This window comes from Clavelina lepadiformis, chromosome 7 (assembly GCF_947623445.1).
Source record: "Clavelina lepadiformis chromosome 7, kaClaLepa1.1, whole genome shotgun sequence".
Classification (NCBI taxonomy): domain Eukaryota; kingdom Metazoa; phylum Chordata; class Ascidiacea; order Aplousobranchia; family Clavelinidae; genus Clavelina; species Clavelina lepadiformis.
The window spans coordinates 19,073,974-19,100,688 of NC_135246.1; the positions used below are offsets into that span (position 1 = coordinate 19,073,974).

Genomic DNA, 26,715 nt, shown 5'->3' on the forward strand with positions numbered 1-26,715 from the left:
ATATGAAAAACGAGATTTAGCATATCGAACGCAAATTTTTTGGATATATGAAGAACTGCATGACGACGATAGCGATGGAAAACTCGACGATGACGATAGCGATGATGAGTTCAACGAAAACACTCTGGAGGAAAAAGTGGTTTAATCGAGGACAACAAAGATCAGTTAGTCAATGTCACAGTTTTGTTATTTTCAGTTAAAGATTGTTACCAAGAATTGTGAATGTGAACAGGTAAAATAACGTTAATAACATCACAATATGACCATTTCATCATATACAATTGTTGTGACGTAACGCCCGAATAACTTCAACATTTTCCTTAAATGTAAAACTGGCAATGAAAGCAAAGATGATGACGCCTTTTTGATAAAACAATTAAACCCTATCATCAACAAATAAGCATTTGAAAACGTTTAATCATTTTCAATGCAAAGATTTAGTCCATAAGACCTATTTCAATATCCAGCGCCAAACCTTACCTGTTATTTTCCATTCTTCTCACCGTGTCGTTCTCGTTATCCAACATTGTCAACGCCACTGTTCATTTTATCATAGCACAGTACGTTGCCTCTGGTGCAATTTCATACCCCGTTTCATTTTTTTCGAAGTTTTTTAATACCAATTATCACTAATGTTATCCTTGTGGTGTACTTTCCATATCTTGCTCATGTAACGCTTTAGGTTTTGCACTATTTTTTGGGACAGCTAATTTTACTTTCCTCTACGACTCTACGTAGTAATTATTATTCCATTATGTTATCTACAAAAAAAGAAATGTTTATGTCCAAAACGTGTCAAACTAATTTGAAAATAAACATCATTCTTGCATGAAGTTGTCGCTTCAATTGCAACTACGTGCAGGGATTTAAGGTCGATTTTAACCGCTCAACATTGTATTCAAATTCAAACTAAACGAAAAAGCATATTTAAGCAAGCTTATATTAGTCTACTTTTTTTGCTGAGATCTTGCATTAGCCTACTTACAGTATATGACGCAGAAAACACAAGCAGGAAGCTACATGAGTAATTGTTACTAACCTAAAAATTGATAATTTTACGCTTACGCTTTCCAGTATCTGCAAAGACAGGATACATATCATAAAATCCGTCTCTATGAACGACTATACGTCCTGTGACATAATTCTGTGACATATTTCCTCTCATTAACTATCTTGTAAAGCACCTATAACCTAAATTTGCTTTTTGAATGTCTATCGTATATTTAAGTTTCACATACGAACAAGTTATATTGCTCAGACTAGTTATTTTCCTCACATTGTTTCGCCGCCGGTTGTGTAAGAACCAAACACTTCATGTTCATCTTATCCAATTCGCACTTATGTTTAGTGACTTATCTGTTGATGCCAATCGTCGCATGTTGTGATCGCACTCGCACCTAATTTCCTCCTGATATCAATCTAAAACGCTGCTGGATTTCTAAATGTTCTTATTTTATGTTGCAAATCTCGCGAGTCTGTAGGCAAAGACAGCTCATTGTCTCAGAACAACAGGTGCACAGGTGCTAACCATGATTGTGCAATATTTACCAATTCACAACTTTGAACCTGCGTTGATTTCGTCGTTGATTACTTTTTGAGCCATGGTTTCAAAATCTGTTTTTGCTTGAAATTTTTTCTAGTAAACAATCCCTTTGTTTTAATAAGAAGACTGCCTTATAAAAGCAGTTGTCTTGTAGAGTGACTGCAGTTGAAAAGTAAGTCTGTCTAAGCCCTAAGGAATGTGTTATACTTTAACAGATTTCAGTTTTGCAATGTATATGTACTCGACGTAAATTCAGCAGTTTGCTTCTGTGTAAAGTTACATTGCTTGATGCAATGCGTGGTAAATAAAGTAAACTTGAGGCAATGTTAAGCAAAATATTTTAATCAGGCTTTGGTGCTAGTTGACGTTATAGTGTCAAGAAACGAAATGACATCATAGTCTAGTCCAGGGGCGGGCAACTTTTTCGGTCGGCGGGCCTGATATGAGAAAATAAAGTACTTGGCGGGCCGGATTCCTGAATCGATACATTAATCGTGGATTTATCCACCTATGCAAGCAATAAATCGTATTTAATGTAAACTTTAAGTTTTAAGCATAGAGACCAAAAACAGTATTTAATGAATTTATTAACGATTAATGTACTTCAATAGCTGCTGAAGTCAAAACTGAACTGCTAAACTGAACTGCTGAACTGTCTGCGGGCCGCTCAAAATCCCGTCGCGGGCCGTATATTGCCCACCCCTGGTCTAGTCTATATTCTATCTATTACCTTTCAATTCGTTTTTGTCAGGGTTTATAGTAAGTTGCAACTTTGCATTATCTTTCGCGATTAAATTTTTTTGTTTATCAGAGTAATTATCAACTTGCTAAAATGGAGTCGAACATTGAAATGATAATCAATTTGAACTCACTTCTTGCTGACATCCCACACATTTCAAATATTTTGGGTTATGCTAATCAAGTGGCGGTTTATCGTTTTGATGAGGAAAGTGAAGAATGGGTAAGTCGTTTGCAACGTTTGGAAATCTTGAGAAAATTGCACCAATGTTATAACTTATTGGAATTACAACTATACGTTTTTTTTTTTGAATGTCCAACTGTGACTTTTCCTGCAAATAACTGTTATTGATTTTACAGTTTTTTACGTAACTAATTTTACAAAAATTACATCAATTATTATTATTAAAGATAAATTTCTATTTTTAAGGAATACCTTGAAATGAAAGGAACATTATTTGTTTATTCACGGTAAGTCAAATCATTTTCTTTCTTTGTACATTTACTTAACCTTGTTCTGCTTGTTTAAAAATTTGCATTGTATTTGTTATCAAGGTTTTGACGTGTACGTTTTTATGTTTTAACAGTTCTTATCCTTTGAAACCTGGTTTTGTAATCATCAACAAACTTTCTCCTAAAGACTTGACGGAACCCAACACGCCTAGTGCCGAGATGATCGCCGAACACTGTTTTTTAATTTGCAAATACTATGGATGTTAGTGCCCTTGTTATAGTTGCTTTTGTAGTAACCTGTGATATATTTTAATTTAATTTTAATTGATTATTTGCAGCAACTTACGGATTCATGTTCCAGGACTACTTCGACTGCATAAGCATTGGATATCTGTTGAAGGAGTAAGCTACAGTTTCTTAACATTTAAAGGCTACTGTAAATATATTTGTAAACATATAACAGAAAGTACACTCTAAATTTATGAAAGCTGAATCATATGAGCCCAGTATATAACCAGAATACAGTGAAGTAAAATGCAACATTCTGGATAGCATTATGCATCTTAACAGTTATTTCTATTGTTTTTAGCAAAACTTGTGAGGAGAATTTTAAAATAAGCGGTAATTACAAAGTGCTATCTAATAATTAATTAACTAATATCTAATAATAATCTAACATTTCTATATATACTGATAATTCAATATATACATAACATATGCAGTAAGCAACAAGTATACAATATTATTCTTGAATTATAACTTACTGCACGTCATTATGCAATAAATTCACTTTTTTCACAGCCTTTGGAAAGAGTTTGAGAATTCTCCGGACTATCCCAGTAGCAATTATTCATCATCGGAAAGCAGTGATGAAGAGGAGTTAAGCGATGTTGCTTCGGAGGAAAATATATAGCCTATTATAAGATAGCTGTGATCATTTATTTTTTTAATAAAATATTTTTATCAACATACAGGTTCTATCAGGTCGATAATAGTCGAAACAAAGTTTAACTTATATTTTCTTAACTTTCCTGGATTATTGTACTTTATTTATCAGGCGTGCGTGTTTATAAGTGCGTTTATAATTGCGTTATTATAAGTGACGTATTTTATGTTGATATAAATTTTAGTTGTTTATCGCTATTGAAATTTAATTAAAATCTTCATTTTTCATTCATTGAGATGTCTATCTATATTTGCTGCACATCTGTGAAGTTTGTCTTGAACGCGTTTTAGCGGCAAATACAAATATAATTCAATCGTGTTTGGTTTCTTGTGTACGACGTATACGCGCTCAAAACGATATCGCAGACTGCATACATCATATTTTATATTCGCTTGTTATTTTAGAACTATTTCTCATTAACTGGATTCGCAAATCGTCATCACTGGCTAAATGCAGTATGTAAATCATTAACTTCTGAAGCAATATGCCGGTACTCGTCTCCAGATCACAATTTGCAGATCGTAAAGAAATAGAAGACAACTTGCAAAGTCTATCAGTGATATCGGCTTTAAATTCTGATAAACTTGTGAATTTTCTTTCAAAGTTTTCGTAAGCAGGGAGTCTGTAAATGAGGAATATTTACAACATCACACCTCACCAGCAGCTTGCTTCGCAGAAATACAATTTATCTCACTTGTTTTGTTGACATTGTCTCATCAGTTTTTGAAAACGATCTCGTTTGCTACCTTTCAATGGCGTTATAATAAAGAGGGTATAAGCTTATAATTTCTTGAACACAGCAAACTTTAAAGCTGCAGATATTATTGCACATAAACGAGTCTGTAAAAAGACACAAAATAAGTTAAGTTTGTTGAAGTAACTTCCTTAAATGTCTGAGGATCCCAACGACAGTGGACCCGTATTCCCTTTTTCGACCAACTGTGCCAGGACGACGCGCCCTGAATAAAAGAGCTTTGAATTGCAGAGGTATGTCTTGATCAAAGCTGAGATTTTACAGGCTTGTCCATGGGACATTTTTTTCTGTCCCATCCCATCCTATCCCATAGCAATTCATGCCTGTCCCATCCCATCCCATCCCAATGTCCCATCTCATTTAAAATTGGCAGGTTAGAATGAAGCTATGACATTTTCGGGCAGATATTATTTTTTAGATTTACATTTTCGGATAGATATATTAAATTAAAATCGATTTCACCCACAAAATGGCTTCAAACAATAACCTCTGTACTGGTTCCCATGTCCCATGGGAATTGCAATTCGTGCTGTTCCATCCCATCCCCTCCCATGGGACATTTCCCATGGGATTCCCGTGGGAATCCCATTCCCATGGACAAGCCTGGAGATTTATGACTTTCCCTAAAATTTTACAGTCCATTAGACTTTGCAACTTTGATAAATTTCCCTTTCGAAATTTATGAGATATTAACATATTTATTTCGAAATGTTGCTTACTACCTTCTATGTTGACCTCACTTTTATTATTCGCCTGTTAATATTTGGGGTCTGGCTGTCAAAATTTGTAGTTGCTGCTAGCTTTCGCGAGAGAAAAGATGGACCTTTTCTAATCACCGCAGTTGACACAAAAGGACATTTTTCTCTCTCGTGCTGGGCAGTTGTATGCTGCAACCTCGAACTGATCAACCTTCTCGCTTTCATGTCCCAGATTTTCTGCTGCGCGTAATAAGCATAAGATACAAAACAGCGGGAGCGCGACAAGTCAACGTAACAAAAACTGAGCTGAGCGGTAAGTCTGGCGTTTTTCACAAGGTGTGCTTTGCACAAAATTAACATCATGCAAGGATTCAAAAGCCAAAGAATTTTTCTTTCAAGTCGTGAAAACCCGATTGTTCTACCACGGTAGTTTTCGAGCACTATGCAGTAAAGTATAACCAGGAGTGCGTCGCTGCAATACACTTGTTCCTTCGACCGACATGGTGAGCATGTTAGAAATAGGGTTAAGGTTAAATTGTTTTGGACTGTCCTTTCACTTTAACGAAAAGTGTTAAAAACCATGCAAAAAATCCTTTTCACGTCTTTACGCAATTAAGCGTTGGTTGGTATAATTATATGTGAATACTCTATACAAAAAAGGCGTTGACTTATGATAAAAAGTTCACAGTAATTAAGCTCACATTAACAGGAACAACTTTAAGAACCTACACACAACCCCATGCTCGAAGTGGAACTGATTTGATATAGGTAAATGTATTGTATCAGGAACACGGAAAGAATTCAACAATTAGCTTTATATTAAGTATGGATAAAAGTAATTATGTATGGATAATAGTAATTTAATTAGGTTGTTGAATTGAAGCAGTTATTCAAAACATAACAATACCTAATATTTGCTTCGAGATAATACGTTTTGTAAAACTTTTCTCCGACAATTCAAAACAATAGTTTTACACCGGAGCAGTATTAGGCACTTCTAGTATGAAAATGTTTAGAGTTTATGTCTAACACATTTCGCATTGAAAGTAATTGCTGTAAGTTTCGACTCTTGCATTCATTTGCAGAGAAGTCTCATTGGTCTTCCAACAAACACTCTAACACCCTTTTAGAAGAACCCCTCCTTATCATAAATTGATAATTGGTCCAACTTTATCCTTCAGGTCCTGATTCCAGGCCTTTATCACATGATATCGTCACCCATTGTGTTGTTGTTAAGTCCGCGTTAATCATCTTCGCACTCGCTATCAGCGACACCTCCTCTTCTGCTTTTACATTTCTAAACAGTTTATGCTGAGTTGACATCAGACGACTCTGTAAATAAAGAAATTAACAAACTCGCAGCTTGATAACAATAGAAGGTTTCCTGCTGGTTTTATCTATTCACTGCGGGACGTTAATCAGTTTGCAACTTAGACTTCGGTTCAAGCATCTCTTTTTTCATCGTTTCCCTTCTTGTACCGTATGAATTCATCAAGTTGCAAAATAATCATGCATTTGCGATTGAGAAAGGTGAGCGTTAAGATCTGCTTTTTCAACACATTTGTCTATTCATAGTAACTACCAGCAATTTACTTCTGTGCTAAGTTACCTTGCATGATCCATTGCTTAGTATAGCGTAGAAAAACTTGACGCAATGAATGACTTCAGATTTATAGTAGATCGATCAGTCAAGTTTTGGTGCCTGATAGTAGTGAAATGTTGTCTGATGAGATGATGCTCTATAGCTTAGTCAACCATCTTACTTGAATTTGTATTTACCCATAAACACATAAGGCCTTTTTTTACTTTCTTTAATTCACACGATTGCATTATTGCTCACAATTGACTTGTTCTTTATAGGTCAGTGTTAAATAGCAGCTTGGTACATAATGGCGTTCGAAGGTGAAGTAGAAGTTAATTTGAAAGCACTTCTTCGCGAAGATCAAAGCGTTTCGGACATCCTTGATTCTGCAAATCCAGTTGCAGTTTATATTTTCAATGATGAAAGCAAAGAATGGGTATGTTGTTGGTATAAACTTAAGTAATCATTTCTAACTATGGTTTTAACTTAATCACTTATTTTAACTTTTCCGAGACTGCTAAATTATGCTGCAATTTTGTTCGATTCGTTTTGGTAGCTTGGATGATTGAGATTACAAAGTTACAACTTTTTAATAAGTTTTATGCCCTCCTTTGCTTCCGAGCACAAAAGATTCCCAATAAGATGTATTATTTAGTTCTACTACAATGGAATCTTATATTAAAATAAACTTTTTGTATTTTTAAGGAGAACATTGAAATGGAGGGAACGATATTCGTTCATAAACGGTAAGCCAAACTTATTAACTTACCTTATTGCTTAGTGTTCTTTAAATCTTGTTCCGTTTAATCAATATTTCGCATTATGCAGTAGTATATCCCGAGTACTTTAAGGATGTAGGGCACATAATTTTGCAATTTCTAATTTGACTTTTCAGTTGTGTGTTGCTGTAGGTTGTGAAATATTAAAAGTGTTTTTTGTCTGTTCTTTAATCTTGTTCTGTTTGTTCAGCATTCTACATAATACAGATAATTTTACCACAATTTATGACATAAATTCTTTCAAGTTTTGACATTATGCATCGCCCTACATTTGGCTTCACCATCATGAACCAAGAGAGTTTGGATAATTGGAGCCAAACTCTCTATCCTGGTTTGGAGTTTCTTGAATACTCACCGTTCCTGGTGACCAGAAATACTAAATGTAAGTGCATTCAATGTGATCGATTATACCGTAGTAGTAGCCTAAGTTGAGAATGCATTGGACAATAGGATTTTATGTTTTATATGTTTCAGCAATGGGCTTCGGCTTGAAATTTGAAAACATGGTCGATTGCAGACGCATGGGATATCTTCTAAACGAGTAAGTATTAGCTTCATTATAAAGATGCACATAAACTTATACATATTACTATGAAACACCAAGTGGTAACATTATGAACAAACGCTGATTTAATGATAAAAAAAATCAAAGCAAATATTACTGGGCAATATTTTTGCGATTTTTTTTACAGTCTTTGCAAATAGATAGAATGGACCATGAAGGCTCTCCCATTGAAGGACTAAATGAAATTGTTAAACTAAAGGATTAAATTTTATGATTTTTTTTAATTAAAATGTTTTGTATTTATATTTTGTGATTTCCAAGTTCAGTGTTGTTTTATTGTTGGCTGTTTATTTAAAACTAGCAACTGATTAAAAATGTTGCCTTTTATATTAAGTTTGAATTTTTATGTTTTTCGTATTTTGTACCCGTATATATATTTGTTTTTGGATTATGTTTTATATTAAACATAGAAATAAATAAATGTATTTTGTAAATTTTCTGCTGCATTTATACGCATTTCGAAATATCAGACGATTTTATTGTCTCCAGCACAATGCAATTGTAAGCATAAAGTCGAGATGTTTTCAAAATCTTTTTAAATATCAATGTGTCACTTATAAATGATGGGAACCATTTTTGCAGTTGGGAACAAGCATTTACGAAAGTAACCGCATGTAAAGGAAGTATATATTTCACAACTATTTTCACTATTATTCAGTTCGTATTAAAGCTAGACAACCTGCTTATATCGGGAAGATATATCCAGTGGTTTTCAGATTTTTAAATATATCAAATTCCAAATCTTTCATATGTGTGTCATCAAAAAAGACACTCTTTCGCTATCACAAAAGTATACCAATACCAAATATTGTTTTAATATTTCCTTCCAGTATTACATCGCTTTTAATTTTTAAACATGATGTTTAGATATCACATATTTCTATTCACTGCCACCACTAACTCATAGGTGTCATATTAGCGCATTGATTATGATCACGCATTATGCTTTTGGATGGTTTCTTATGTTTGCATCGATGGTGTGTTTTTGCGAAAACCTGCAACCTCAAGCAATCGTTGCGTTTTGAGCGTGTTAATTATTCCTATGTCTGTTGTGCATGGTAAGTAAATTACAATTTGTTCCAAGTTTGAGTGAGCGACCGAACGGATGTTTTGGTACATCCTTGTTTTTATGTTCGCTTAAGTTGTGCCTCTCATAGTGTTTCAATTATTTTTGTTTCTGATTTTATGACGATTGCTCACCACAATTAAATCAAACAATTTCAGCCTAACGTAACGCTCAGGCCGTTACTCAAGAGTGTTCCTGGAAGTCTAAGGTGACAAAAACTGCACGTCACATATGCACTCATCGAACTCAAAAATCTAAACAATTTGCTTTAGCGGCTCGGTTTTACAGTAATACCAAACTCCACATCAACAAATCCAAAGTGTGATTTGTTTTCTTAGAATTAGATCATGGAAACATTTCGTTCAATGGTTGACACCCAGATCGACAAGCAACCTGCTATGTTTGATCACCATCAGTCCATTATTGTCTCGACTAGGGTCATTGTGTTATAAAACTTATAACAATGCTGTTAGTGACTCACAACACCTAATAGTGCGATGATTTTAGCCAGAAAGGCGTTCACAAACACAAAACTGCGAAAGACATTTTTTATAAAACATTAAAAAGTTATTTTGCTTCATCATCACACTTGCAGGACACTATGTGAGAATTGTAATCATGCAGTATGTAAATCTGCACTCCAGCACCAAGCACTCTCGTATATTTTATTGCACTATACACTTATTTTTCTCTATATTATGTAGGCCTATATGTTTTCAATTGTATTCCACTAATAGATGTTCGCTGGCTTTAAATCACATTCTGTTATTGAGTGCGGGCAGCATGTAGTAATGCTGGTTAACTGTAATCATATTGACGAGGTTTCACAGAATTTTTAATACAATGTAAATCAATACAGTGTAAATCTTAGATACTGTGTAATTTTAACCATAAAGAGTTCATAAACAAGAACCTGCGATACACGAACAACAATAAAGACGTAAAAACTTTTATGACCCCAAAATATTCGACTATTTATCACGCACATTGTTTGTTTCTTGAACTTCGTCGAAGCCAGGATACTCACCCAACTTGTACTAACGTCATAATAAGTTTGTGACATATTTCTTCTCAACAGATACGTTTTTGAAACATGGAAATGATTTAAGTTTATTTTTACAACCCGATTAAACAAAAAACGGATTCTTATTAACAATTGCAATGCGCATATTGCTCTTTTGAAAGTTGGTCGTTAGAATCAGCTCACATCGCTTGACAACGAGAACAACAAGCAACCTGCCATGTTTGACGATCAGACCATTGTGTTCTTGATTATTGCAATTGCTTTGAAAACATGCTTTCTGGAGATTTCCCAGAACTTTATATTGTAATGGTTGTAACCGATGAGGAGTCGCAAACAAGAAAATGTAACGAACGGAAAATCGAAAACATAAAATCGCTTATGGCTCCTAAAAATAGAGTTTGTGCCGGGAGCATGGACAAGTGGTTCTCCCTAAAAAGTCAAGTGCATAAGATGTATAAGTTTCATAATGTGTAAGGTGTTGTACTAAAATAATCAGATAATCGGTCTATCAACAATTCAAAACACATTGCAAAATGCACTGGCTACTGTGACGATAAGTATGTTTTGTAGTTCTACACTTTAGTGTATTTTAACATATTTGTGTTTTTAACGTTTTCAACTGTACATAATACATAGCTTGCATGTTTGCGAGGCACATTTCGCATTATTCACTTCAGGTGGGTAAGTATGGGTTTGACGTTTTGCTTCTCGCTTTAATGTACTGATATAGCGCTGGTAACTTGCACAACTAAAAACTTACATTTCTTTTTAATCACGTGTTTAATTTTCCTTTGGAGTCATCATCGCGATGAACACGATTGTGACGAATCTCCTTCCCGCGCCTCAAGCCCGAGGCAAGGAGCGCGTTTTGTCACAAATCTTATTTAGGTTTTTGTACCTTGTTCTGGTTTTGATTTGCCTTGGAGTTAACTTCAGTGACGGCTATAACAATTGTGACAAGTGATCGAATCGAGGGATCCTGCAAATAAGGTGGTTGTACGAAAACTAAAAGAAACTTGCTTTTATTCTGATTATAAATCGAGGCATTTGGGAAGTTGTAGGTTTGGTTTTCAGAGACGAGCAGCAGCTATAAGAGTGGGGAGTTTTCTGGATAGAACACTTTAACGTGACACTACTTTAACATAAAAAAGTATTGTTAATATTAAAAATTATTAAAAGTAAATAAGTAAGTAAGTATTAAAAGTATTAAAAAGTATTCAAGTTATTGCTGAGAGATAGTAAAATTCAGTGCAAAAGTAGCTCCATGAGCAAGTCGATAGAAATTTTACTGACAAAATAGTTCATCATATTCTACCTGGGCTTCTTAATATACAGAGGTGGGCAGTCGGTACTTTGAAAGTACCGTCGGTAATGGTAACGGCAAAAAATGTACCGACGGTTCCAGAATTCGGCAATATCTTGAAAAAGTAGTTTGATACTTTGTCGGTACTCGGTACCGGTACTTTTTGTATAAAAGATGCTGCTGCAAATGCAGTGTTTGCCACTATTATGTCCCTGTAAAGTTTAGTCCAGGTCAAAAAAAATGAGACGTTAATCGCTTGCAAATTTTCTTTGACATTTTTAGATTAAAAAAGATCAACAGATGCTAAAATTGGTATTAAGGATTAATTAACATATATTTTTAAAAACATACTTGTCAAAATTTTGAAATTATCTTTTGCATATTCAAGGTTGACATGCAAACAAGTCATATTGCTCAGACTAGTTATTTTTCTCACATTGTTTCCCCACCGGTTGTGTAAGAACCAAACACTTCATTTTCATCTCATCCAATTCGCACTTACGTTCAGTGACTTATCTATTGATGCCAATCGTTGCATGTTGTTATCGAACTCGCACATAATTTCCTCTTGGTATCAATCTAAAACGCTGCTCGATTTGTACAGTGTAAAAGATATTCGTTAGTTTTACGTGAAAATGTCTGTAATAATTTACAGTTGCGTACGTTTTCTTAGTTTAACCCTGTTTTGAAGTTTACCTGATTTTCTAGTATTTTCATTTCCATGCGATTGCCGAAGTCCCACAACCAATGATTTGTTTGATAATATCACGTGACCTTCCAGTAGTCACTTTGAATATATTTTTTCCAATTAAGGATGTTGTGTGCGTTCTGTCAAGTTGACCTAGGCTAGCTGTTGCTAGCAGGCAAGGGTCATGGGTTGTAAATGATACAATGCACGATATATAGTTATATATATATAGGCTAGAAGTATACTTTCTGCTGGTTATGATAACGCACGGGAAGCATCAGCTCAGCAAAATTTATTTGATACGCGTAATGGCCAACGTTGGAGTTTGTATGCTAGAGGGTTCGATTCTTGCCGTTGTTTAATTTCTTTCTTTTTGTTAAAATTTATTTTGAATTTAACATAGGCCTATAGTCATGAGCAGGGTTTTTTTTAAGGTTTGGTTTGGGTGACCGCTAAGTAGTTTTAAGAGACCGCAAGTGTGTCATTTAAATACCAAAAAAAGTAGTAGTAAGTTGCAAGTCCAAATTTTGGGAAACCGCTGGAGAAATTTGGGGGACCGTTTCGGTCCCTCAAAACACCTTAAAAAAAAACACTGGTCATGAGAGATGAAAGTTTGGATCGTAGGTACCGGTGTCGTGCCAAATAGTGACCCCCATTTGTGACGTAAGAAATCGATTCATTCGACACCGAATAAGCTCTATACACAAGTAGCCTACAGAACTTTTTGACAGAAGTAGTCCAACACCTGTGACCTGTATAGGGTATTTTTTTTGCTGCTGTGCTGTAGAATGACTAAATAAGTAAGTCTATTTAAGGGATCTGCTTTACTTTAACAAATTTCTTTTTGCAGTGTTTATGTATAAGATTGCTCGCGATTAAAACACCAGCTTTACTGCATATACCTACAAAATAATTCTTCTAATTTTCTCTGAAATGGAAATGAATGAAATTGTATTGAGAATACTTCGTCGTCATAATTCATACATTTCACACATCTTAGATTCTTCCAAACAAGTTGAAGCTTATATGTGCAATATAAACGCAAACAGGGTATGTTGCTTGTGTATATTGTTGAATTTTTCACACATTTCCCATTTTGTGGTTTAGTCTACTTTTAATTTTTCTACAAAGACCTGTTGTTACTTTAATAGCTTTCGTTTGTAATTATTCCACCATTTATCAATCTATATTCTATAATCTATAGTATTGAAACAGATTCTAATTTTTTAGGGAGAATTCATCATAAGGGGAACGTTATTTGTTTATTCAAGGTAAGCCAAGCTCAATACCGTATTGTGTAACCTCATCTTATTTCACTGTTGGATTTTATATTCTGTTTTGCTTCTTAAACGTCTACAATAGCTTTTCTAAGCCTGGGTTCCTGACTCGCTCATTGTTGTACAGCTACGTTCCAGCCTACTATGGGTTCATAATATTGGACCCATTGCAACTGTGCAGCTTGTGTGAACCGGTTTGTTATTCGAGCGTAGAGGTCAACGAACGCGAAAGTGGTCTTCTAAAATACGCAAGATATGACTGTAGGTTCAAGTATATTAGTTAGTAATATCAATAAGCTTACGCAGAACGTTGAGCTACTTAAGATTATCTATTTGCAGGTCCGTTTTACGTTCATCTTTTAAACTTCGCCAGTGTGGAAGAATGTGACCGAATCGGACAACTTCTAGTTGAGTAAGTTCTTGTATGTGTATATAGCGTATTCGGAGGGGGCATTGGGCCATGGCTCCCATCACTACCCCAAGTTTTTTGGGGTCCATAGGCGTTTTTGCGTCTTAAGCTTCTTCGTTTATCGTATTTTTGAGACTCCTTTCGACTTTGACCGAAAAGCGTTGCAATTACAAATACACAAAGCTCCCTCTTAATTGCGTTCCCTTTTAGAAGAAACACACAGACCAAATGTTTGCAATAAAAGCCACAGAAGCAGGTATAAATATTTTATTAAGAAGGCGCGAAAAAGGTTTCGAACAACATTCGTTCTTTATCGAAGCTGGAATAAATTATAGGAGTTGAATTATCGATTTAAGTACTCCACAATGTTATATTAAAGTAAGAAGAGAATAAAATAAGTAGATAAGAAATATGAGCCAACAACGTGCAGAAGTAAACGATAATGTCAGGAAAACAATGAGTCTGCAACGATTCGTGGAACATGGTAGTTAAACAAAACGGACATGCAAAGCAGTAAACCGCATGGTGCAGACATGTCGGAATATTGTGTTTGGGCTCTAGTAAATTTTTAGTCCCACATGTTTTACGGCGCCGCTGGCACGAAAATTTATTTATCGTTTGTTTCAAATCGCCATTGTTATCGCTTTGTCAGGGAGAAAAGTTATTTATAAAGGGTTTTTTTGCAGATAGCAACATTTCAGTTCCAGTACAGTGAAGTCGATCATAAAGCAGGAAGGGAAGTTTATTTTTCAGAATCAAAAAAGCAGAAAGTTTTGTTAGTTTCCGAAACGACCAAGGTTGTAAGCGGCGATGTAACAGAAAAGAATCACAGTAACGTTCCCTGTTTTTGTAAAAAAAATACCAATGTTTGTCGGACGCAGAGCCGCCATTTGACATTGCACGTGCCATTGTCACTCCTTTGTTAGATGACCGAAAGCGTTTTGTGATAAGTGTTTTTATAAAAAGACATTGTGTGCATATTTTGAGGTGACCTTGACTTTAGTAGAAATGACATATCGCGAGAGTAATTAGAAAACTACAATTTATTTCCAGGCGTTTTTAAGCGGTGTTTTGACGAAAAAATATAATTTTTGCGCTCCACGAATTTTGGCGGAACGGACGTACGCGTGAGTTTTAAACCTAGTACTAAAACGTTTTGGTCCTCCATAAACGTCATCCAAAATACGCTACTGTACATGGCTGTATGTAACTGTAGCCTGCATGAATCAGTTTCTATCAGCATATTTTTATGTAAAAAAAGGGTAGTAACCTTGAAACCAAATGCTCAACTGAAAATGTTAACATAATTGGCAAAGCGAATTGCACCAATTAACTTTTGAATAATTGACATAAAGCATTAGATATAAGCACAGTAGCAAGCGTTTGTCTGCATCAGAAACACGGACTGGTAGTGGCAAAAAAACGACAAACTCTTCATTGCACTTAATCTTTTGTACGTTTGTGCAGTCTAATGCAAGATGAAGAGCAAGATGTCTATGAAAAACAAGATTTGGCATATCGAACACGGAATTTTAGGATCTATGAAGTACATAGCGATGATGAGTTCGAGTATGAATTACTACAACAAGTGGATTAAACGAGGACAACAAAGGTCAGTTGGTCAATGTCACAGTTTCGTTATTTCACCTTCAAGATTGTTACCATGTGTTATGAATGTGAACAAGTAAAATAACGTTAATAACATCACAATAATGACATTCCATTTTGCAAAAGCGTTTCATAAAATGTTACTTTACGGTTTACTTCAATAGATATTTAACTGAAATTAGGTTTTACTTGACACAAAATGACTGGATGGTTTTGTTTAGAGCTGGGAGAAATTGATTCTTTCCATTAGAGGCGCAATGTAAATATATTTCATAATTTTATTCACATGTTGTATGTGCAGTGTGACATCGTCACATTTTAGGTTTAGGTTCTTGATACGAGATACTTAAATTTCTTGCAATGTATCTAGTTTAGTTTTCTTTTTAACTTTTCTTTTAAGACTTTGTGCTTTCCCATAGCTTATCTACTTATTCATAAATGTGGGTTGGGTAAAGTATTTGGAGTAAAAGATTAATGTCATTTGTTTAATCGCAATTAAAATAACAGCGTGATTGTGGCAACCTCTGCCTGGTGTAATATTGTGATGGTGATCACCTCTTGACACAACATTATTCATTTAAAATTTGTGTTCAATCAATTAATATGCGAAAAGTCTTTTCCATCCAACGTGTTAATTTCCCCCGTATCAGAGTTTGCTATTTCGTCCAGTTTTAAACTTCCATTTAAATCGCAATTTACAAATTTCAATTTTACTTTGGAAAACTGGCAGGCACATTGTTAATGGTTTTCAATTATTACTTTTCAGTTGTGTATTAACATCATATTTCAAACACTTCAAGAAATGAAGAACTTTAACTCTTGTTTAGGCTTCGCACAATGACAGCACAACGTATATCTGCATCAGCATGGCATAACTGATTGCAAACCTGTGCATATATTTTATCCGTTTGCATCAACGTATCTGCCCGAATTTTGTGTTCTATTTTTGTGAACCGGCGTCTTAAGATGTTTTATCAAGTTCGTGACTTTGAGATTATTATAAAAGTCGTATTTACTTCGAATTTACATAACTATATTCTCCTACGCATCGTTTTTTTGCCAAAATTTGCCATAAGCCACCAGTAGTGTCAAGTCCATATCGGAATTTATTTCTACATTTTTACCATATTTGCCACGTCCTAAAAGAGTTGCTTTGTTCGAGTTTGATTTTTTCAAATAAAATAATTTTTGAATACGTGTGTGTAATTGAGCATCTTGTTATCAGCAGACGCAGATATCTACAGTAATAAGTTCTTTTACCTTTACTTTGCAGGCTTTGTATCTGATCTGGAATAATCACTGATCTTTATAAACACTGTGGGGATAATCCGGCAATGCCACGATTTTGGCCAGAATTATGCGCAATATTTTAAGTAAGCAAGAGCGCAGAATGAGGGAGACTTGTTACTAGAAATGCAAATAACTGCGCATAAATTATATCAGAAACTTTTTTTTAATTCGGAAACATTTCCTTTAGCTTCTTGCTTCGTCTTTGATGAAAGTTTCCTTGTAAGCTCACTGCATTTCGTTTTGATGCCACCGTAGCACAAGAGCGCTTGCACCGATCCAGCATTTTGAAAATTGTTGCAATATATAAAGACCATAAGCGTACATGTTTCTTTAAAAATATTACAATACGCGCTTTTTCCACTTCACCATGACTTATTCGCTGAATTGTTAAAGTAATTTGTAATAGATTATTATGGTGTTATATATTGTCGCTATATATTATGTGCTATATATACTTTCTGATCTAAGGCTTAAAAAGTTGTTAAAACATGCTTTGCCGCATTTCGCAAAGAACAAGGATTATTATGTACAGTAAGGTTTGGAACGTGAACGGAAACAGAATTAAAAATATTAAAATAATAAACACACGCACCGATCGCATACGACTTAGAGCTGATCGTGAAACCTCCAGTCAAAATAATACGCGAACATGGTGTTATTGTTGACATTCTATAGCAGGGGTGGCCAGACCTGCTTCATGCTCGAGCCGCATATAACAAATTCCAGTTTTAAAAGAGCCACAACACAAAACAATAAAAAACACGAATTTATTCAGTTACAACGAAGTGTAGCTATTGATAAACATTAGTGCTGCGTGGTGATACTATGAGTCTCCACCTGGGCTTCACCAACTCTTTTTGCAATTTACAATTATTAGTATAACCGTAACCAAGACTTAAAACTAGGTCAGCCCTGACGTACAGCTTCAATTTGACAGTTTACTTAACTACAGTGTACAAGTTAGCACACTTCTGTACAATAATGTCCTTTTTGGAGTGTAATTTGATTATTACTAACAATGAGTCCATTGTTACTACGTGTGATAGAACGCATTGCTTCATAATCTGATCAAACAACTCGTCTAGACCGGGAAAATTGCATGTCTAATTCAACAATGCTAATTCATTAAAGAGCCGCAATCAAAGGCTCAAAGAGCCGCAGTTTGGCCACCCCTGTTCTATAGCAATGTATTCTGCATATAAAATCATAATTGATCGCTCAAAAATTGTTAAAGTTTGAGATAACCTTTTAAAAGGCTGGAAGATTTTCATGGTTGAAGATAATGGGCCGCCTTCAGATTTTATCGATGTTTGAAGTTCATTTTCTTTCCTGGCAGCACCGTTTTGTACGGTAACCGTCACCCACCCAATATCAGGTTGCAAAGGTCAGTTCGATTATGACGTTATAACTTGAACACAGCAGCATGAACCAAGGAGGACTTATAATACCCGCTTTATAAGAAGATCAACGAATTGAAGCTTAAAGGGAAGATTAAGAACTTTTAGTTCGTGTGAAGGTTCATGGTACAGACTATTCACAGAGCAGGCTACATACTACTATTTGTTGCTTTACTGGAATCTAACAACAGCTTTCATAAAGATTGTTACCGTGACAAGACAACACTTGCCAGTTTAGTTTAGAATATATTTATACGCACCAGAGCTCATTAGTCGCAGATCATGAGTTTTAAGTTTGGTATTATTGTCAGTATTTTACATTTGTGTGTTGTCACAATTGCTGGTCGTGGTAAGTTTTGTCTCGTTCTTAATTCGTAAATAGTACGTTCGGGTTTTAATGTAAATATCAATTAATAAAAAGCATTCTTGCAAAGAAATCTCAAGTTACAGATGCTTGCTAAAATGTTTTCGGTCCGTGCTGTAGCCTATAACTGAACTTCAACTTCATTGTTTTTTTAGACTTACGCTGCTACGAATGCGTCGACGCTTATTCCAATAAACACTGTCTTAGAATCGGGAAGATAGTCAAATGTCACCACAATCAGGTGACAACAAGTCATATATTGTGTAACATGTAGAGGTCACCAAACCACAAGTTTCAGTTTTTTCACCGGAGCGGTTTTTCCAAATAGAATATTTTATCACCTTTTGTGACGCAATAGGACGCATGTATGACCGTAGTTAGACGAATGCGCACCGGATACAAAGCCATCAGGATTTCGAAACGCTGCAAACAAGGGCTGGCCTGCGAAAACAACTATCGGCAAAATGTCGGTGGATTACCTGGTGTTTTCAGAGCAGCAACAGAGCGCCAGTGTGCGGGTGAAGACGGACCATCTACTCCAAACGCTGCATGCCGCTGTTGCTGCGCTGGAAATCTTTGCAATTACGGATTTATGGAAGCCTGTAATAGCGGTGAGTGTGGATATGACACTAGAAGTCTAAACCTGAAAATTACCTGCTTTAATCATTCACTTGTATCGCACGGTCTGTATAGCCACTCTTGGTTATGTCATGAGCACTATCTAAACACATTAATCGGACAAGTTTCGAATAACTTTATAAGCCTACAACTACAGTAGAGTCGTGGACAGGCTTTTTTCGCTTTTGCTTTGGCGACATTTTAAGAGACCGCGACTTTCAAAGATTAATTGCGTTTTTTTCTACTGTCATTACCGAAGTATACATTTTATGAGATCGTTGAAGATATGTAGAAGATCATTTGGGTCCCAAAAACACCTTAAAGACACTTGTTGCAGGGATGATTGATCAACGGTCTTTTAGCAAAGGAGTTGCGTTGTGTTTGTGAGAAGGTTTGAAAGTTCTCACTCACTTGAATTTCTCCTCTCTTCCTAGCTCTCCTCAGAAGACCAAAAATGCCTCAAAATGAGCCCACCTGCCCATCAATTGAAGGTATTTTTCTAAACGGAAAAGCGACTTGTTCGCGCGACCATCTTCTCACTTCCCGATGCCACTTCAAGTGCGATCGGTTCTATGATTTATACGGCAGCACTGACGTCACATGTGTGAAGAAAGGTTTTGCAAAGGCTGAGTGGTCAAATCGGCCACCATGCTGCGCTCGTGAGTGAAATTGTTTGGGACTGCTTGATATTTTCTAAGCGTTCTAGAATGTCCTTTGAATAGCTTTTTTGAAGGCCTGTCTTATGAAAACGATTTTGTTCTGTTATAGACAAGTTGAAGAAGCGACTCCTGTTTTTATGATTAAGATAAACCTCTGAAAAGTTTGTAAAAATAATGTGACCGAAGAACGGTTTATCTTACTTTTTTATTTGAATAAACCAAAGCGTAACAAATTGTTTTTTTTATAACGACCTCTAGTTCCCTGTCCGCCATACGGCAGTATGGATCTTATTTTTGCGATGCAACACACTGTTGCCAGTTTGCCGATCTGGGAAGCTATCAAAAGTTTTGCAATGTCGATCTTAAGGTAATTGTGTAACGTCCTATACTATGTAGAAAACACAAATCAAAACATGCAGTTTTAGAAAACAACAAAACACTTTTATTCCATCTCTTTTTTTTATTTGTTTTTTTTGAAGTGTAAGACAAAGAAACGGTGTTGCATTGAATAAATAAGTTATCGAGCGGCCAGTTTCTTGAAAACCAAATTATTCCATTTCAGACCATTTGTCCAGGCAGACAGAGTGGGCACAAGGGTGGGATTCTTCACATTTGGTAAGAAACCGGATGCTGTCAGCCAGTTTATGCTCAACAGCGACATCAAACCTTCCAACTTACTGTACAGACGTGTCCGAAACCTTAAACGCAGGACTTATGGAAGTGAGTTTATAAACTAATTGGATTATTCTCACAAAATGTCGTTCATTGTTAAAGTTTGACTTTTGTCACTTTGTTCAATCTTGTTGCCGCTATGTCATAGACACAAATCTGACGCTTGCTCTTAGACATGCGCAGCAGATTTTCGTGTCTCGTTTTCATGGTAACCGACCAAACGTGCGAGATGTGTTACTTGTTGTGACGCAAGGTCAACATGAAGATTTATTTGACGCCATAACACCAGCTAGACAAATGAGAGATAACGGAGTACAGGTAGGCCTATAAATAAAATAAGACAAGAATAGCTGAAGAACCATCTTGGTGCCTATCTTTATCGCACTAGCCTGTAAAAAGGGTTGAAACAGTCTGAAACAACTTCAAGATGTAACTCGCTTCTAGTTGTAGTTTGGAAATATCAGTTCGCTATATTCCGTTATTGAAATTTTCAGCGTCCCTCTTACGTCACTTACATCGTTGTATTGTAACATTGATTTTACCAATTTTCAGATTTTGATGGTCAATATAAATACACCAGATGGCACCAAACCTAATGTCACTTATCAGCAAAATGTAAATGATATAACCGGTTTCGAGAATCAGGTAGCCTGGCTCTTAACAATAAACCTACACAACAGGAGTTTGCAGCTTACACACGTGAAAGCATGTGCAACCAAAGTTTATTTGAAGTTCAAATTTATTATTTATCGCAGACTTTCTATGTGGAAGGATTTGTACAAGACCTGAGCCAGATTGTTCGTTCCGTCCAAAAGGCGCTGTGCAGCAATCCGTGCGACAGAATCATCTTTCCGCAAGACGGCGCTCATAAATTTTACCACTTCTTTAATCGCGTTTCCTTGTATTATACAACGAAATTTGATTGAAATACCGGAGCGTTTATCAATCTTTCAACTTTACCATTTACTAATAATTAATTTTTTCTGAAAGTTTCTCTAGGAACTGTAATCGTGCAAAATTTTCATCTGCAAGAAATAGGAAACCACTTAACATATTTTGATAATGATGACCGCTCGGCCTAATACTTAATTTTATAAACAAATAATTTAAAGGAAATAAGCCTATCAAGTAGAACTCGCAAATAACGGATAACCATAAATACAGGATGAAAATTCTTATCCGGATGGTTTCCTATTCCTTTTAGTGCATTTCAACTGGCTTATAACGGATCCGTTATCACATATAACGGATATTGTGTAGGCCTATAACGGATAAATATCGCTGGTCCCGACTTGCCCGTTTTATGCGAATTCTACTGTATAGAATGGCACGTTATGTTTTTACTCCTTCACTTCCTTCACTTTATCCACAGTCGTACACTCAGTCAAAAGCAACATTACTAGTTTCAGTTACGTGATTGTTTATGTATATTTATAAAATGCACTAAAATTTGGGATGTCTACATGTCAAATTTTATTTTCTGGGCATAGAAAAAAACACCTTGGATGAAAAATTTGTCAAGAGGCTGAAGTTATTGAAAATAACTCTCTAATATATTTTGCTTTATGGCAGCATTGCGTAAATGTACAGTATGAACAAATTTGCAATGAGCCGCTAGAAATCATATCATGACCCTTGTTCGGCATTGCGTCGCTGTAGTGTATATGACTATAGGTTTGAATCAACAGAAAATAAATGCTAACGCAGTTAGAATAATGAATATTAAACAAAAGCATATTGAACCAAACTGAGAATAAAATTTGAAGGTTTGAATAACGTCCCCAAAATAACTGCGTAAGCGGTCAAGCTTACACTTAACAGCCAAACAAATAACTATGAATAAGCTTAAACTAACAGAGAAATATATTTTACTCAGCAGTCAACCATTGATCGCTTCGAACGCTGGCCTTGCAATAATTGTGGCTTGTGTTCCGTGTTCGATTCTCTGTAGTGCCATTTAAGTCTTGCAAAGACTTTCCTCTGTTCGGAGATAAAAATTACCATACCATTATCATCAAACGTTCAACCAATTAAGTTGTTAAACTTTGGTCCATTAGGTGTTACTGTAATTACTGTACTCAAATTGACGTTGTAAACAGTATTAAAATTTTAAGCTGGTATGAGTTAAAACAGATTATATTAACAACGCATTTTTAGACGAGGCAGGACATGCCACTCGAATAGTGGCTTGTGGCCATTTACTGGTGACCGCTCTTGTGCACCAAGCAGCAAGAAAGGTTGCACTTTTTTCTCTGCTGTTTTTAAACATTTCGCGCTATGTTTACCGAAATCGTAAAGCAAAAGCTTATTACCTAAATTGTTGTTTACGGCTTCAATAACTCACTATTAGCGGCGAAATGCTCTACGATTTTTGCAACTAGGCCTATTTAGATACTTATTTCTTTGATGTTTGTCTTACAAATAAACAGGAACCGGTAGCCTATAAATGGACTATGGGAATAGGCTGTTCTGGATGAGTTACCGGTATAGGCTAGGCTACTCATGCTCAAAAAGTAGGAGCATACTCTGAAAGTGAAAAGCAGACAGACAAAACGTCATGGATTTAATTAATGAAAGCAAAAAGAGATTAAAAGATTTTCTTGAAAAATTGCAAAATGAAAGTTCGTTTGCTGATTTGGAAGAAGGCAATGCTTCCGCTGTATCTCAGGTACGATAGCCTACCACTTAAATATTCTGGTTTTAATGTTTGTGAGTTTGGCCTATGTTTTGTCATAACGTAGCATATGTTCTGGCCCTCGAAACATTGCCACATTTTTCCTCATGCTTCAAGTTTGCTAATTATTATTATCATTGTCATTGATGTTACTTGCAGTCATCAATACTTTTGTGAGCACAATTTTTTACCCCAATCGTATATGACAAAAAAGTGAAATGAATGAAAATAGATTTTTCCAAAAGTGTTATAGCCTGGTGTGTAAGCTAGGCTGGTCTCTATTGAGTAATAACTATTGCATTTGTTGCTTTGAAAAAGGATACAGATATCTTAACTGAAATTGAGCACATAGAAAATGCACAACAACTGAGATGGGATAACTTGCAACAGGCTCATGCTAATCAGCAATCATCCTTGGAAAGCCTGTGGGAAGAGCAACATGCATTGAAGCAGTTGATTAATGATGTTGACAAAGAGGTAATGAGCCTTAGAGAAAAAGAAAAGGAGTCACTGTGCGAACTGGAAAATCTTGAACAATCTCGATTAGCTGTTGCCCAAGCGAGGCAAGAAGCAAATATGGAATCACTGGACATTGCTCGACAGACTTTATTTGGTGCACGTCGAGAGCAATCGATTAATCAGTTGGTAAAATTAATCGCCCCAATAAAATGGGATAGCCCAGACACTTCTAACCCAAATATTGTAAGAGCAACGATTGTTCAAAAGTCAGGTGTCAAATCTTTGACATTTGAACGAAGTGGTGAGTCTGCCGGTGATATTGGCAACAAGTTGTGGAATGTTTTGGAGGATGGTGAAAATTTTATTGGAACAGAATCTTCCACGTAATTGTTTAAACTTAACCACTTTACGGGGCACACATCAAAGGAAAAAATACTTGTGGTGTTTGTAACGTTACAAATTGTTTAGTTTTGCGATTAGTAAGCTTGATTGTCATCCAGACAATCAAGCTTGCACATTTATTGTTATGTTACTCTGGTCATTTTTCATATTGTATTGCTGAAACTTTTTCTGCAGTTCTTCACCAAAATTGAAGTTTTTCCTCAAAAAAGAAATGTGTACAGCTTTTCACAAATATGTTATCAAAAATTGAACTTGTAGATATTGTCTTTTACTCAAAAATGTTATTTCACGATGGCAAGTTATTTTTATTGTTGCTAAAACTAGCTATTCTTTGATGTATAAATTGGTTTATGTTTCATGTGTTCCATGTTACAGTATAATCAAATGAACATTGCAAAGAAAGTATGCTTATGACTGTCGCTCACCATGAATTGTACTGTAAGCAGTTCCTAATTGGTAGTTATAATTGGGGGAAAGAAAATGCAGGACTTACCTGTATTGCAGTACCGTTTCTGTATCAGTATTGGTGGGCTCAGCATTGTTTCAGAAAGTGAAGATTGCCTGCACCCAGTCTACTATTTCAGCTAATTCCTTTGAAACTCACACACAAAAATCGCTCAAAATTTTATAGAATAACACCATTGCATAAAACATCATGACAAGATGGTAAATAAGTTGGAACACTGATTAACTTCAGTTCTATCCACTGAAACTCTTTCATGTTATAAAATATCCCCAATTCACTGGAATTCAACAAGGGTAAACATAAGCAATAGAAGCAGAAGGTTAGATAACACTAACTGTGATCTGTGTGTATCACTTAAATATTAGCTTCCAAAAAACAATGTTGCCTAACATGAATTAATGTACAACAAAGAGCATTGTGTAGAGTTTACCAAGAAAGCAGCAAATACTTCATCAGTTGATGATTTTAAAGCATATGGCAAAGCCTTTGGTGATATAAATAAACCAAATAACAGAGACATTCAATAATAACAGCGTCTATCAGGCACCAATATGTCGACCATACATTTTACGGAGTTGTAGTTAGATTTAGGAATGGATAAAAATTTTTATAATTAGGTGAGAATCAAACTATATCATATATATAAACTGTTCTCATGACAATTGGAGTTTACTGTCTTTCTGGAAGCAATAAAAATAGTTCTTGCGAAAGTAAACAGAAAATAGTTATAAGAAAGAAAATCCCAATATTTTGTGTTAACTTCCACCTGGTTTGCCAAATACAGATTTTAAAAGTTGGTTGCATGATTCATCAGACCATTTCTTTTTGTTTACAGGTGCGGTAAAGTTGAGTAATTTTGAGTGCACATGGTACCGAATATTTCTTCCTTTACTTGCTTTAGTGTCAACATTTTTCTTTACTTTTTTCCTGCTTTGCATTTTCAACCAATTCCTTGTCATTTGTATAGAATTTACCGCAGCGTCTGCAACATCTGGTGCCATTTTCCATTCAATGAGTTGTCGTAGCAACTGCTGATAAAAGTCATCATCGTTGAAATTTTCTTCATCTGTTTGTTTAAGATGGAAGTCAGGATCATTCTTGTCTTCATCTGCACTTCCTGTACAGCCAAGGACTCTACAGTTCAAGCGGCAAAGTTTTGTTCTTTGAATGTGGTGAGACAAATCAGCCAGAGCATGCTCAATTTGGGCGTCGGTTGAATGCTCAAAATTGGAAAACGACTTGTTAGGTTTGGAAGAGAGCTTAATTTTGTTGTACCAATATTTCAAAATATGGTTTCTTTCAATCCTTAATCTGCAACTCATTTTCTGTGCTCTCTTTGTCCATGTATCGGTCTTCAGTGGTGCATTGTTGACTGCTTTCAATTCTGATTCGTTTTCAACAGAAGTTTGTTTTAGAAGTGCATACTGCAAATCAGTTAAAGCTGTGCCCAGCGCATCTACAGACAAAGCTGTTTCTTTAACAGATGAGATGAGACTTTCTCCTCCGTGGTCTGTGAATTTTGAATAAACACAAAATTTTGGCAAACGAGATGAAACCGCTGTAAGTGTCTGCATTTTTATCCTCATTTCAAGAACAAGTTCCCACAAATTAATCTGGTTGACTGTCGCTAGTGATTGAAGGTTTCTGGAGACGGCTTTTTGGGCAGAAAATATATCAAGTGCTGCATCTTCATTACTGTTTAATACTTTTTGCTCTTGTGAAATTATCGGCTCGAAGTTGTCTTCCACTGAAATACTTTCTTCTTCCTCCTCGTCCATTTGTATGGCATCAAGCATATCAAATGCATCATCCTCATCACTGGAAGAATTAAAGTTTTCGGCTGCTTCCTTTCTACTAACCACCTTTCCAGGGAAGCTAATATCTTCACTCTGCAATACATGTTTACGTAGTTGAGATGTCTGTTGTATGTTGGAATCATTTTCCGGTATTTCATCAATCAAATCTTTTTCCACTAGTTTAGCTCTTGATTCTTCAAAAACGTAATCCTCAGGATCGCACTGAGGCTGTGGATTACTGATAGAAGACAAATATTCAGCAAAGACGCTCATGTTGCAATGTACGGTCAATTCATAAGCACGTGTAAAAAAACTAGGCAGAGTTTTCAATGAGCTAAAATCGGCAACACTGCTCTCCAGTGTTAAAAAGTATTTTTAATTATTATTAGAAAGCATGTGATTTTTTTTCCATAGTTTGTTACAATTTAGTACTTTACTCTTAATCTTGAATCAAAAACCGGTACATTGGCTAACTGGATATCTAT

The 26,715-nt window shown here is 35.6% G+C and overlaps 6 protein-coding genes across 8 annotated transcripts; 5 read left to right on the forward strand and 1 right to left on the reverse strand.

Moving 5' to 3' along the window:
- The first annotated feature begins 1,724 nt into the window (after positions 1-1,724).
- LOC143465582 (mRNA-decapping enzyme 1B-like) lies at positions 1,725-3,993 on the forward strand. Its single transcript, XM_076963957.1, has 5 exons — positions 1,725-2,504; positions 2,712-2,752; positions 2,869-2,996; positions 3,073-3,136; positions 3,536-3,993. The coding sequence occupies exons 1-5, from the start codon at positions 2,376-2,378 to the stop codon at positions 3,645-3,647; spliced, it is 474 nt and encodes a 157-aa protein (XP_076820072.1). The 5' UTR covers positions 1,725-2,375; the 3' UTR covers positions 3,648-3,993.
- A 3,003-nt stretch (positions 3,994-6,996) lies between these two features.
- Positions 6,997-9,017, forward strand: LOC143465697 (mRNA-decapping enzyme 1B-like). Its single transcript, XM_076964126.1, has 5 exons — positions 6,997-7,150; positions 7,420-7,460; positions 7,739-7,875; positions 7,968-8,034; positions 8,186-9,017. Exons 1-5 carry the CDS (start codon positions 7,022-7,024, stop codon positions 8,196-8,198), a joined length of 387 nt encoding a protein of 128 aa, XP_076820241.1. The 5' UTR covers positions 6,997-7,021; the 3' UTR covers positions 8,199-9,017.
- Positions 9,018-12,993: 3,976 nt separating this feature from the next.
- On the forward strand, positions 12,994-16,619 carry LOC143465633 (mRNA-decapping enzyme 1B-like). Of its 3 annotated transcripts, none has more exons than XM_076964026.1 (6): positions 12,994-13,189; positions 13,370-13,410; positions 13,544-13,677; positions 13,756-13,828; positions 15,293-15,437; positions 16,200-16,619. In XM_076964026.1, the coding sequence occupies exons 1-5, from the start codon at positions 13,073-13,075 to the stop codon at positions 15,420-15,422; spliced, it is 495 nt and encodes a 164-aa protein (XP_076820141.1). In that variant the 5' UTR covers positions 12,994-13,072; the 3' UTR covers positions 15,423-15,437; positions 16,200-16,619. The 3 variants fall into 3 exon arrangements, with proteins under 3 accessions (XP_076820141.1, XP_076820142.1, XP_076820143.1); XM_076964027.1 differs by having other exon boundaries at positions 16,261-16,619; XM_076964028.1 differs by lacking the exon at positions 16,200-16,619 and adding an exon at positions 15,655-16,172.
- A 1,546-nt stretch (positions 16,620-18,165) lies between these two features.
- On the forward strand, positions 18,166-21,770 carry LOC143465632 (uncharacterized). The gene is made up of 9 exons (XM_076964025.1): positions 18,166-18,469; positions 18,640-18,725; positions 18,843-19,095; positions 19,537-19,761; positions 20,020-20,128; positions 20,324-20,481; positions 20,582-20,751; positions 20,986-21,078; positions 21,189-21,770. The coding sequence occupies exons 1-9, from the start codon at positions 18,403-18,405 to the stop codon at positions 21,357-21,359; spliced, it is 1,332 nt and encodes a 443-aa protein (XP_076820140.1). The 5' UTR covers positions 18,166-18,402; the 3' UTR covers positions 21,360-21,770.
- Positions 21,771-22,733: 963 nt separating this feature from the next.
- On the forward strand, positions 22,734-24,387 carry LOC143464973 (uncharacterized). The gene is made up of 2 exons (XM_076963062.1): positions 22,734-23,101; positions 23,426-24,387. Exons 1-2 carry the CDS (start codon positions 22,991-22,993, stop codon positions 23,951-23,953), a joined length of 639 nt encoding a protein of 212 aa, XP_076819177.1. The 5' UTR covers positions 22,734-22,990; the 3' UTR covers positions 23,954-24,387.
- Positions 24,388-24,579: 192 nt separating this feature from the next.
- Positions 24,580-26,549, reverse strand: LOC143464971 (protein AATF-like). Its single transcript, XM_076963060.1, has one exon. The coding sequence runs from the start codon at positions 26,501-26,503 to the stop codon at positions 25,190-25,192; it is 1,314 nt and encodes a 437-aa protein (XP_076819175.1). The 5' UTR covers positions 26,504-26,549; the 3' UTR covers positions 24,580-25,189.
- Between the last annotated feature and the right edge of the window lie 166 nt (positions 26,550-26,715).

What these genes read in the sequence shown, in the direction of transcription:
- LOC143465582 (XM_076963957.1), top strand. Translation starts at nt 2,376, where the DNA reads ATGGAGTCGAACATTGAAATGATAATCAATTTGAACTCACTTCTTGCT. An exon ending in ACATTATTTGTTTATTCACG is followed by an intron (nt 2,753 to 2,868) that starts GTAAGTCAAATC and finishes ATGTTTTAACAG; the next exon opens with TTCTTATCCTTTGAAACCTG. An exon ending in ATTGGATATCTGTTGAAGGA is followed by an intron (nt 3,137 to 3,535) that starts GTAAGCTACAGT and finishes CTTTTTTCACAG; the next exon opens with CCTTTGGAAAGAGTTTGAGA.
- LOC143464973 (XM_076963062.1), top strand. Translation starts at nt 22,991, where the DNA reads ATGGATTTAATTAATGAAAGCAAAAAGAGATTAAAAGATTTTCTTGAA. An exon ending in ATGCTTCCGCTGTATCTCAG is followed by an intron (nt 23,102 to 23,425) that starts GTACGATAGCCT and finishes GCTTTGAAAAAG; the next exon opens with GATACAGATATCTTAACTGA.
- LOC143464971 (XM_076963060.1), bottom strand. Translation starts at nt 26,503, where the DNA reads ATGAGCGTCTTTGCTGAATATTTGTCTTCTATCAGTAATCCACAGCCT.
- LOC143465697 (XM_076964126.1), top strand. Translation starts at nt 7,022, where the DNA reads ATGGCGTTCGAAGGTGAAGTAGAAGTTAATTTGAAAGCACTTCTTCGC. An exon ending in ATGATGAAAGCAAAGAATGG is followed by an intron (nt 7,151 to 7,419) that starts GTATGTTGTTGG and finishes TGTATTTTTAAG; the next exon opens with GAGAACATTGAAATGGAGGG. An exon ending in GGTGACCAGAAATACTAAAT is followed by an intron (nt 7,876 to 7,967) that starts GTAAGTGCATTC and finishes TATATGTTTCAG; the next exon opens with CAATGGGCTTCGGCTTGAAA.
- LOC143465633 (XM_076964026.1), top strand. Translation starts at nt 13,073, where the DNA reads ATGGAAATGAATGAAATTGTATTGAGAATACTTCGTCGTCATAATTCA. An exon ending in AAAATACGCAAGATATGACT is followed by an intron (nt 13,678 to 13,755) that starts GTAGGTTCAAGT and finishes ATCTATTTGCAG; the next exon opens with GTCCGTTTTACGTTCATCTT. An exon ending in ATCGGACAACTTCTAGTTGA is followed by an intron (nt 13,829 to 15,292) that starts GTAAGTTCTTGT and finishes ACGTTTGTGCAG; the next exon opens with TCTAATGCAAGATGAAGAGC.
- LOC143465632 (XM_076964025.1), top strand. Translation starts at nt 18,403, where the DNA reads ATGAGTTTTAAGTTTGGTATTATTGTCAGTATTTTACATTTGTGTGTT. An exon ending in TCAAATGTCACCACAATCAG is followed by an intron (nt 18,726 to 18,842) that starts GTGACAACAAGT and finishes GTGACGCAATAG; the next exon opens with GACGCATGTATGACCGTAGT. An exon ending in TATGGAAGCCTGTAATAGCG is followed by an intron (nt 19,096 to 19,536) that starts GTGAGTGTGGAT and finishes CTCTCTTCCTAG; the next exon opens with CTCTCCTCAGAAGACCAAAA.